This window comes from Terrapene carolina, unplaced genomic scaffold (assembly GCF_002925995.2).
Source record: "Terrapene carolina triunguis isolate 2854851 unplaced genomic scaffold, T_m_triunguis-2.0 Scaffold69, whole genome shotgun sequence".
Taxonomy (NCBI): Eukaryota; Metazoa; Chordata; order Testudines; family Emydidae; genus Terrapene; species Terrapene triunguis.
Window position 1 is genome coordinate 39,770,618 of NW_020664420.1, and position 12,264 is coordinate 39,782,881.

The 12,264-nt window shown below is 42.1% G+C and overlaps 1 protein-coding gene across 1 annotated transcript in view; it reads left to right on the forward strand.

Annotated features, from left to right (window-relative positions):
* The window catches only part of ANKRD31 (ankyrin repeat domain 31), a 115,310-nt gene that overhangs the window by 73,647 nt on the left and 29,399 nt on the right, over window positions 1-12,264 (forward strand). The window contains 3 exon segments of the mRNA XM_026649268.1: window positions 3,444-3,540; window positions 5,150-6,185; window positions 10,518-10,658. Of these exon segments, the coding sequence (XP_026505053.1) occupies window positions 3,444-3,540; window positions 5,150-6,185; window positions 10,518-10,658 (1,274 nt within the window).

Sequence of the window (12,264 nt, forward strand, 5' to 3'; positions counted from 1 at the left end):
ATATCTCTTCCTACTGTATTTTCCACTGCATGCATCCGATGAAGTGGGTTTTAGCGCACGAAAGCTTTTGCCCAAATAAATGTGTTAGTCTCTAAGGTGCCACAAGTACTCCTCGTTCTTTTTGCTGATACAGACTAACACGGCTACCACTCTGAAACCTGTCACCATGCAAGGTTCTAGGATAGTACTTAATTCAAGACTTTTAAAGTAGGGGTTCTCAACTTTTGGTATACGTACCTTTCAGGGTACTTTCAGTCATATCTGCGATATACCAGATGATAAAAAGTGAAACTAGCTATTTGGAGGTATGGAAATATTACCTTTTCAGTTTGAACAAATCAGGCTAGCCATAAAAAACATGAATATCTGAATAAAAGCAACAGCAAGCAATAGTCACACAGTGCTCAGTAACTCAAGTCCAATATTATTGACAGTGGTCTCTTACTCATGATTGGATATGGTTGTTTTGGAGCCCCTCCATAGCCAAGAAGAACTATGCATGTATATGCACAAATGAATGCAGCATTTTCATTCCAGTGCAATTATAGTTGTAGGGACCCAAAACATTTTATGGCAAAAAATAAAAAATGTGTTAGGGGAAATGATGGGGCAGATTCATAAGTGATGGCAGTTGGAGGTGTAAATTACCTTTGCCCTCTTGTATCCAGGAAAGATTAATTTCAAAAGAAGACACCTGATGGTACAGATCTCCTACCACCTCAGGACTTCTGCTGGCGCAGATCAGCTTTAGTTTGTTGCTGGAGACTCAGAGGAACCAAACTGGCAGCCGCTGCTGAGGGAATGTATTTAAACAGTGCATCTCCTGGCCTCACTTGACATGAGGCCTTCCCAGCTGGTGCTGTCCATTTTTCGGGCAGATCCGACTGTCTGTGATCACTCTATTCCCCAAAAGAAGGAAGTTATAGCTATTTTCATCATTGAAACCACTCCTAGTGTAATTTCCATTGCTGGGGCTCAGTGTTTAGGTTTGCACTAGCAGATGCCAGTGTAAACCCAAGATGAATATAGCCACATGTCTTTTAAACTAACTAAATTTGAGGTCCTGCAAAGGTCAACAGAGCCCCGTTAAAAGAAATGTGAAGTAGGGAAAAAGTTGTTCTTGTTCATAGAGAAGGGGAATGAAAAAAAGACTCAGGTGATTGTATATAAAAGCTTTTCAATCATATCTACAGTCAGTTGCTCAGCAGTGGTGGAATATTCCGTCAAACCCATGGAGCTTCAGCTAAATAAATAAATAAAATTTGAGAGCTACTGCTCAAAATGGTTACATTTCCATGTGTTTGAATAACCAGGCAGGCTCCTGTGTGATTGAAGCAGAGACCCAGTTTCATAAAATAGAAATAAGGAGTATCAGACTTTCTCTGGCTAAGGTCACAAGAGAAATGGATGTGATGGTCTTTATTTAAGTCCCTTGTGACAAAACCACCTAATAATTTGGCACCTTTTAACATAAACTGTAGTAGTTGCTTAGGAAGAGCACAAGAATGATCAACAGTATAAAGGTGCATTGGGATTACTATGAAGATAAATTAGCAACACAGTTACATGCAGTATACCCAGCTCTTAGAAGTACTGTGATCTGTCACTTTAATAAACACAATATGTTCACATTTCCCTTATTTTGATAAATAAATACATGCAATACTCAGTAAAATGAGAAAATCAGCTTTCTGGACACATTCTGTGAGTTTTGTGGGTTGTTTTTTTCATTCTGCAATGTTCTATTTTCAGGTGTAATGGTTGATAGAAATAAAAAATGTGTATTTCCTGTTTACTAATGGGTTTGATTATATTTGGTTATCATATCATTCCACTGGCATCCACAGGGACATGTTGGTGTGACGCTTCCCAGGGATCCCTAGGGTTGTGAGGTATCTTTCTACCACCTGCTCTTAGCGGGAGCAAGCCTTATCTGTGCCTGCCATGGGTCAACTCCATGAGTCCACTGGCTATGGGCAATAAAAGCACTTCCCTCCAGGCCTCCTCAGAACGCACACTTTCTTTACTGGTTAGCGAAAGGCATATTCTAACCCCCTAGTCATATAGGTGTCCCCCTGCAGTGTCCAGCTGCCGATCATTGGACACTCACAGAATTACCAGACCTTCTGTTCCCAAAGGAAAAGTACACTGCACCTTTCCAGTTACACCATAGTACCTAGCTCCACTTAACACACTGCCCTTAGATTTGTCTATAGTGAAAGTAAGTATACACTTATTTAACAAAGAGCTTACTTCCTAGATTAAAGACCTTTGGCATCTCCTTGCATTCTCCTGATATATCAGACTAATTCTTTCATCTTAGTCATAAACCAGACACTCTCCTGCTGTGTGTTCCTTTCTGTTGATTTTGTGATCGCTTTTCAACTTTGTAGTGTTGATTAGCTGTATGATGCAAATAGACTTCTGTTGTAAGATACACAATGGTCAGCCAGGGAAATAAATGTCTCTTATTCCTTGTCTGAACAGAACCTGTTTATCACCTTCTGGTGACCTGTCTTACATACCTCAAGAACACAGTTTTCAGTATATGTACGTAACTCCTCACATACTATGCATTTCACAATGACTATGATGAGCAGTGTGACAAAGGCTTTCAATAGAGACCTTACTTGACACTCTTTGGCAAACTACTATGTTGCCCTGTAACCCCTTTGCATGCCTGTGCACTCTGCCAGTTGGCACCTAGAGGTCCCTGGCTCATAGTTGGTAACTGCGCTTGTGATGTTGTTAAAGCTGTGCCAGTTGAGACCTTTCAATTTTCTGTTGTATTGTAGGCCAAAGAAAAGAGGGCATCTAATAGGACCATTTAAAAATTGTTCCTCCTTGTGTTTCACAGAGGGATATACCTAGCAAACTTAATCAATTTCTACTCTATTTTTCTTTTAACAGTCTTTTTCTGTGATGTATGTTTTAATACAGTATGTGAAACTATTATACATTGATTCAGATGTCATATTTGACTTGGAGAAATAAAAATCCAGGCTGTTCTCTAATATATAAAATATTCAATTTATCAAATTCTTGCTTCTATAGTCTTAGTGGACCTGGTCCTCAGCTGGTGTATGTCAGCATAACTCCATTGCTTTCAAAGGACCTCAAAAAGATTTCATTGCCCATCAGTCAAAAGAGTGCGCTTTAACCTACACAATTCCCTTAATTACTGTCTGGGTGTGGCTTCTGCATTTCCAGACTTTCTAAAATTTGAGCTATTCAAATGTAAGTAGTTAAATATAACTTCCTGTGGAGAATTTCATCTTGAGTGCTTATAAAGCAATGACTCATAACGTACATGACAGTATCACCTGTTGCCATAACAATATTTTCATTCTCCAGCTTTGTTTTTGCTGCCTCAATAATTGTAATGATCATAATTCTGCCTCTCATTTTAATAATAATTTTGACTATGTTTAAATGCTGAACAGGACTGTATATTCATGACCTGTCGCAGATACAAGACACTTTGAATGAAGTGCTTGCCAAACAGAAAGCAGAAAGGGATGTCCTAGCTAAAAAATACAGGTAAGTGAAATGTAACCTGTGGTTTTATTAAAGGTTTATTTTTTTAAAACATCACAAATGGATCTTGTTAGAAGGCCAGCAAGCAGTAACACGAAGGCAAAATTGTGTGGTCCTAACTCAGTCTTTTATCAAGTATAACTCTATTGGTGTCAGTGAGAGTTTGTGCCTGCGTGAGAATTTCAGGATTTGGCTGACTCTAACAAGTAAAATATTTGTATAATCACATAATTATTGAGGCAGCAAAAACAACAAGATACCTCCACAGGGACAGACCCTCTTGGAAACTAGACTGTATGTTCCTGGGCCCAAACCCAATGTGAGGCTCTGCCACGAAGTCTGATTGGTGGAGTCCCAGAGCAGCTGATTGGCCTGCTAGCCCTACTTAAGCCATTAGCAGGAACAGGAATATGTCCAAACAATTGGGCTCCACCCTGGTTTGGATAGTGTGCTTTGTGCTTCCTGCTTCCCCAGCTTGATCTCCTGGCATTTGACCTGACTTGACTTGTGGTTCCTGACCTCCAGTTTGTCTCCTGCCTCTGACCTCCTAGTATCCTGACCTGGCCTGACTCAGATTCTCGACTCATGATTCTAACCTCCATTCCCCCCGCCCTGCTTCTGACCTCCCGGTATCCAAATCAGGTTGGTCCTTGACTCCTGGTTCAGGACTGTGGATTTTGGATCTGACTAATAGGTCTGGCCACCCATGAGCTGGCTATGACACTCATGGAAATCAGTTGAATATAAAGGATATTATCAAGATATTTTTCACAATTTTAAAAATAATTGCTTTACTTACTTCTACTTATAATAACCCAGTAGAAGCTTGAAATTGAAATCTCTCTTCTTACTGCAATTTTCATTCATTATGTAAGTGTACATGCACACATGTGCGCACACACAATTATCACTGCATAGCAGGTCATGAATTCTGGGCTGCTAATGTCAATTTTTGGGAGGAGAGGTTTGGATAAAGACTATGAAAGCATTTGTTTTACAAAATAACATTTATTTGAAGGATTACACAGTGTCAAATCCTGGCAGACTCTTGCATCTGTGTGGAGCTCCGTGGACTTCAGTATGGCTCCACCCAGGCCCATAAGTTTGCTCATGCAGAGCCCAAGTGAGGGCTGCAGAAGGCCTGAATGCAATAAACCAGTGTTGTGAGAGGAAGGGTCCAGAGGAATACCCAGAAGATTTATATCTCCCCTGTGCACTGGCCTCTGGTGATATGAGGGCAGGGAATTGGCCAGTGACTATGTGGATCCAGTTTCTCAATTCCACTCGTAGGGATGCATGGTAGGTCAAGACTATTACAGTAGTTAGGATGCTTCACATCCTGCCTCCAGGCTGAGGAGGAAGATTCTGACCTCTACAGGGTTTCTCTGCACACCGCTTATTATGCATAAGGATTGGGATTTGAACCATAAACTGTACAAACAATTAAAAGGTTGTTCAATTTTTGGGCCTCGGCAGAGTCCCGTTAAAATATTTCCGTTTCTTTAGAGGTTTTATACACAGACACAGAGACACACACACAGAGACACAGAGACAGGAGTTTGTATTTTGTGTTCTGAATTAATCTTTTGTTTGTTTGTTTTATTTCCTATAGGGCTTCAGTGGAGTCTTTTAAACAAGGAGCATTGAGGGAACAACTAGTTAAACTTGCGTCTAGGCAAAAGAGTCTTTTGGTTGTGGCACAAAAACAGAAAGAACTAGGCCAGAAAATAAAAAACTATAGGAAAGCAAAGCAAGTGTATTCTAGATGTTCAAAAAAACAAATCCCAAACTCAATTATTTCTCATGAAAAGGACAACAGAGATGATCTGACTGTTGATAAAATAGTTCATCCTGATGTAGTAACAGTAAATGTAGATCCTGGTGCCAAATTGACTAATGGAAACCCGGTGGAAACACTTCTCCCTGGAGAAGGTAAATTTTCAGATCAAGAATACAGCCAACATCCAAACAGCTGCTTAGATGAGACAGGAACAAATGAAGAGGCAAGTACAAGCAAAGAAGTTTCTTCTCATGCTTTGACATATGAAAATAAGGTTAGAGAATATATCTTTGATAAGACATCAAAATCCACAGATACTATAGAAATGGTAACATTGCCGTCAGAACCTATTATTTGCATTACTCCAACAAAGTGCTCACAGCAAGAAAAAAATAATTATATAGCAATTGCAGTACAAGGAAGCAAGTCTCCAAATCCCAGTCCAGTAACCAGCATGTTAAATATTTCAGAAGCTGAAAGTTTTGTTATCAATAATAATATCCATCAGCCAATCACTGATAGTCAACAGGTTCTCACTGGTAAGACTCTGCAAAGATGTGGACATAGAAATGAAGCTTCCCAGAAACAACCAATAGTGGTGTCAGAATCTGCAGAAATCTCTCCTATTACTCTTCAGCAAAATATCTTCCAAAATAATAGAACCTCATGTAATGCTACAGGTCTGGTCTCATCTGTACCTTATCCAGGAAACAGCAGTCAAAATTCTTCACAGTACTCTGATAATCAGGATAGTGAACAACAGCAATTGAACTGCAGAGGAAATAGAAGGAAAAAAAATCGACTGAAAGATCTGCTTGAATTAGGCAAGATTAAGCCAGGAGAAAATGTTCTAGAATTCAAACTGCAGGTAATTGGTTTACCACCAAAATAATGTAAATATTAGAAAATAATGAAAAGAAATAAACCACATAATGTAGGAAATCATATCATAGGACTGGAAGCGACCTCAAGAGGTCATCTAGTCCAGTCCCCTGCACTCAAGGCAGGACTAAATATTATCTAAACCATCCCAAACAGGTGTTTGTCTAACCTGCTCTTAAAAATCTCCAATGATGAAGATTCTGCAACCTCCCTAGGCAATTTATTCCAATGCTTAGCTACCCTGACAGGAAGTTTTTCTTAATGTCTAAACTAAACTGTCCTTGCTGCAATTTAAGCCCATTGCTTCTTGTCCTATCCTCAGTGGTTAACAAGAACAATTTACCTCCCTCCTCCTTTTATGTACTTGAAAACTGTTATGTCCCCTCTCAGTTTTCTCTTCTCTAGACTAAACACACCCATTTTTTTAATTCTTCCCCCATAAGTCATGTTTTCTAGACCTTTAATCATTTTTGATTAAATATTGAACATTATACTGTACCAAAGCAGTTTGAGTATTAAGTTAATCTGTAAATATCAAAATAAACTCCTGTCTGAACAGCCAACTCTAGTGGCCCACCCCATCCACTCTACTGATGAAGTTATTCCTCACTGACCTTTGCTTGGAGACCTGAGCTTGTTGGAAGAAGGCTAAGTGGAGACCTGGTTCCCCCCCACCCCCAACTGTATATTTTAAAGTTACAAGGTTTTTTTTAATATCCTTGTAACCCGTCAGACAAAAGGCTATTTAAAACATGCAGAATTAGAAAAATTGGGACTCCATTAAGAGATGGTTGCCAGTTTTCAGTGCTGAAATATGGTCATCATCAGTGTATCATGGTCATCAGCAGCAGGTGTTTGAAATGGAACAGGAGGGATAGTCTGGACTCCTCAAACCTGTAGAGGAAAAAAAAATACTGCTACCTTTTTTTATCAGAGCAGTTATCCAATATTCAAGTTTTGTTGGTAGTTTCTGTTAAGAGAAGAAATTGATGGTAGTCAGGTATTTCTTTAATGCAGCCCTATTTATTTACAAAGAATGTACATAAAGTCAGATTGCCCTGGACACAATAGAAATCGAACAACAGAAGACAGTTTGTCTTTCGCGAGGGGGCTTTTTTAAGTACCGGTGAAAGACAAAAGTTTTGTTGACAACTTCCCAGTGTAGACAAGCCCGAAGTCAGTCTGCCACCCCTGTATTTGTTATGAGACCACCATAAACCCCTTGGCCTGCGCGGCCCTGCCACTGCCCAGGCTTGCATGTGCTCTAGTCATTGGGTGGTGTTTTCCATTCAGCTATCACTGAACAAAAGGGCCTTTAATTGTTCCCTCATTTAGCCTGAATGGAAGGCAGTTACCACACCTAACAGTGTCAGCAAGGTGGTGTGATTGCCCAAATCCCAGCATAACAGTATTTTAATTTAGAAATGTGTTCAAGTGTTTCCTTAATCTCTTTATTCAGTATCTTCAGCATGTAATACTGAATTTTTATTTGATATTTACAGATCAGCTTTTAAAACGATTTTCTACCAAGAGTCTTAAAAGAAAGCATTTCAGTGGGTGAAATGCCTTCTGCCAAACCATGTATCAAATAGCAGCATTCAGAATACTGTATATTTAACAGCTTTTGGTTGCAATTTCTATTATCTGTTTAACATTTACTGTCATTGCTAGCAGCAAAATAGAATGGTTGGCTGGTCCTTTAGACTGCATAATATTTGATTTTGAAAGTTCAGAGGTGGCTTTTAGGTTTTTTTATGACTAAATGTGATACTTAGGAGGACACTGTCAAGTCCTTTAGGCCAAAAATATAACACCAAGGGCTTGTCTTCACTACTACGCTAAATCAGCATTGCTGCATCGATGCAGCGGCGCCGATGTAGCGCGTCTGGTGAAGACGCATTATGTCGACGGGAGAGTGCTCTCCTGGCGACGTAATAGCTTTCACCTCTCATTGAGGTGGAGTAATATCAGTAGGAGAGCATCTCCCGCCGACATAGCACAGTGTAGACACTGCTTTAAGTTGATGTAAGTTACGTTGCTCAAGGAGGTGTTTTTTTCACACCTCTGAGCGATGTAACTTACATCAGCTTAATCGGTAGTGCAGACAAGCCCTTAGGGATTGATCCCACTATTAGATAAACGAGCATGTTTGAAACAGCTGAACAGTTTGAAAAATAAGTTATTTCACTTGTTTCTATGCTAGCTGATGGTACAAGAGACACAGTAATGTGCACCCTATATCTAAGAACAAGATCAAGCCCCCGCCTTCAGATATGTCCCTCCCCCACGCCGCCTTCAAATATAGAGCAGATATACATGATAGTTGCCTCAGAAGTGACTACCAGTTCATTTCCAGTTCAAAGTGCTGATCAACCAGCTGAAGTATATAACTGATTAAGTATGTAGAGAGTCAGCTATGAAAGGCACACAAGCATGGACAGTGTGTGACTCCTCCATTTGGGGAAGCTGTGCACACTCAGACCGAGGCCCTGCCTTGAGGCCTTCCCCTGCTCGGCCTCTTCCCCCCCCCCGAAGCCCCACCCATGCTCCACCCCCGGCCCCGCATGGTCCCTTCCCACTTCCGCCCCAGCCACGAGGTCCCCCCGCCTGCTGCTTCACACCTTTCTCCAGCCCCGCTGCCAGCCTGCCGCTCACTGCTTGCCTCCTCCTCTGCCTCCCCCCTGTGGCCAGCCGGCCAATCACCACTTCCACGCGCCTCTTCACCTCGGTCCCATGCGGGCAGAGCGGGGACGGGAAGAGGTGGAGTGAGGGTGGGGCCTCAGGGGGAAGGGGACAAGTGGGAGCAGGGCCTTGGGGCAGAGCATGGACAGGGCCATGGCCAAGGTGCCCTTTCGGCAGCAGCACACCAAAGGCGGCAGGCCAGCTGTTTGGTGAGGCTTAGCCTCCCTTGGCCTCTTACACCTACCGCTTATGGACCCAAGTATGGGAAGGGTTCCTTGTCTGCACCTGTGGCCCACTGACTCTCTTCCATGGAAGAGCCTCTCTTAATAGAAGAGTCATTTTATGCATCATCATGCTACATGACATGAAAGTCTCTTAAGTTGGACACAGACCTCCTCTATACTGGGTAACATGTCAACCATCAGTATATGCAATCGTTTCCTTTATGGATGGGATTTGTAATATTGCTCCAGAACATGTGATGACCCAGCTTGAAGGATGAAGAACTCAGTTTGCCTATTGCAGTGTCTCAAGACCCTTCTAGTTATGATCTCCAATATTGACCCTAGCCTTTAACACTTGCAACCTGAGGAAGAGAATGTAGCTATTCTAGGTGTAGAAGAGCTGTATTTCTGCACCATGATGAGAAAAGCACTCACTCATCCCATGGGATGCAGTAGATACCATAGAGATTAGTGCTTAGGTCTGTTGCTTTGTGCAGAGGAAAAGCACAACAAAGCTTCCTCCTTTGTGATTATGGAAAACCACATGGTAACAGGATGCAATGAGTTTGTGGTACTTACTTAGGGTTAACCTTGGGTTCACAGGGTGCAGTTTTGAACACGATTCTAACCAGAGATGGGGCCAAGCTGTACAGTTGAGATCTGAAGTCAGGTTTCCTCAAGGTGCTTGGATTTAATGTGTTCCAATTCAGACACTCTATAAACATAGAGCCAAGTCACAAATTTTGGAGAGATTGCCTTTGGGGGGAGAGGGGATGGAGGATGGACCAATGTTACATTGTCAAGCCCACCTCTTGTTTAACAGTTTGACCTCACACACACCAGTCAGCCTAACCTTGTTAGAGCACAGTTTAGTTTAAACCTTGCTTAAATACATTATCTGAACTTAATTTTAAGCCCAGTGTAGATACCATACTGTCAATAAGCAGTATAAGCCATGCAGCATGTTAACTACACTGGAAATACATAAGCAAAGTTACTTCTGTGCATAGGTGTTTGCAGGATCATACTCTTAGTATTATTAAAGCACCTATACTTATAATCTCTCCTAATTAACATTGTATAGTCTGAAGACCATCAAATTCTTTTTTTTTTTTAAATTATCAAGCTTAATATTTGCGCAGATAGCGATTTGGATGGTGTTTGTATAGTATTTTTAAACTTGCTCATACAATGAAATTTATCTCAGTTTACAACTGAAATATTTATTTATTTCTATTTATGATCATGGCATGAGTTGCTGAATAAAACCCCTAGAATAAAGAAAAGATGCAAAATAGCTAGCTGCAACTTTTCAGTTCATATGAACTTTTAGAATTTTGCTTAAATTTAAAGGATATTAATTTTAATTTGTCAATTTACTTGTAATTTTTTTTCTTTATTTTCATTTTTAGGACTTCAGCCATAAAGTCACTCTTTTGGGAGATGGTAAAATCAGAACGAGTGACAATAGAACTTATGGGAATCCAGTTCAGTGGGTTAAGGCACTATTAGGAAGTGACATTTCTGTGAGCTGGAAGTATGTGTGGAATAAGGTAGGCTCACAGTTATTTCTAAAAAATCACTTAAAAGCTATTGTATTTTTTTGTAGAACGATACCTATGTCACTTTTAGATACATGCTACTAGCTTTGTGATCAGATGGCTAGTGTGAAAGTTCTAAGTCATAAAGCACCAGACATCTGAGAAGTCCCCCAATATCTGCCAGCACTTTTGCAGCATTTATCCCAGCTCATATGGACACTTGAACAACTTTGTCCATCTTTTAACCCCCTGCATCCTTTTAAAAGTTGCATTTTTGTTTCATCAAGATGCCACTCGCTACAAAGTGGACATTGCAATTTTTCTCAACACCCTGGGATAGTAGATTCACTGCACAGCTGCAACCCTGTGAATGAGAGGCCAGTGCTGCTTGCTTGAGCAGCACACCCAAGCTATTGGCCATGTGGCCTGCTTCTACATGGACGTTGTAGCCAGTTGCATAAATGAGGCTCTGAGCATCATCTAGCCAGTGGGGGGACTTTGAAGCATTTTTGTAGTGTTTAGCCTTTGGCTGCTGTCAGTGCATTCACATTTCAGGCCTATTTGATCTCTTTAAAGGTGCTAAGATTTTTTTTTAAATTGGGCTTGTGCCTTTATTTCTTTAAGATAAAGGAGACTCGAAGAAGATGTTTTTACCTTATATATGTGAAGTCTGTTGCTCCCTGTTTTTTCTGGAGGGTGACTCAGAACATGTCTATAGTGAGCTCTAACTCCTTTATTAAAAGGGGTAAGGATAAAGTTTAGTTAAATTGGTGGTAACAAATGTAACTTTAGTGCTCTCCTGGCCAAGATGGAGTCTGCTCTGCAGGCAGCTCTGGCCAAGAGAAGGCGCGCGCAGGAATGCAGCAGGGAAAGTCCCTTCCACCCTGGGGCACCTGTTCCAAACCCACCGGAGTGAACACACACACACCAGAAGAGAACAATGAATATCGGAAAGAGAAATATTTATTTGCAGAGAATGAGAGGAGAAAAACAGGGGGAAATATAAGGGGTGTGGTAAAACAGGGTTGCATTCAACACAAGGCCTGACAGCAGTGGTGAGCTGGAGCCGGTTTGCGTGAACCGATTGTTAAATTTTGAAGTGGTTTTAGAACCCCTTATTAACCGGCTTCCCTGAGGGGGGGGCGCTGTGGCTTTGATGGGCTCAGGCTGGGAAGCGTGTAATTTCTCCTCCGGCCGCCAGGGGGCGCTGTGCTGCGGGAGCCATGTGAGTTGCCGCCTGGCCCTGTTGCTACTGCTGCTCCTCGGACCCCTGGCCCTGGGGTTCCTGCTGCTGCCTGGTGGGTCCCCAGCTGCTCCACTGGGCCTGGGCTGCGTCCTGCTGCTTGGGCTCCTCCAAGCCGCTCTCCCCATGAGTACCCGCCACCCTGCCCGCAGCCAACCCCTGCCGCCCCCCCTGCCCGAAGCCAGCCAGCCCCTGCTGCACAGCCCTGCCCTGCCTGCAGCCAGCCCCACACCCCTGTCTCCAGCCAGCCCCTGCTGCACCCCTTGCCCTGTCTCCAGCCAATCTTTGCTGCACCCCCCTGCCCAAAGCCAGCCAGCCCCGCACTCCTGTCTCCAGCCAACCCCTGCCGCACCCCCTGCCCTGTCTCCAGCCAAT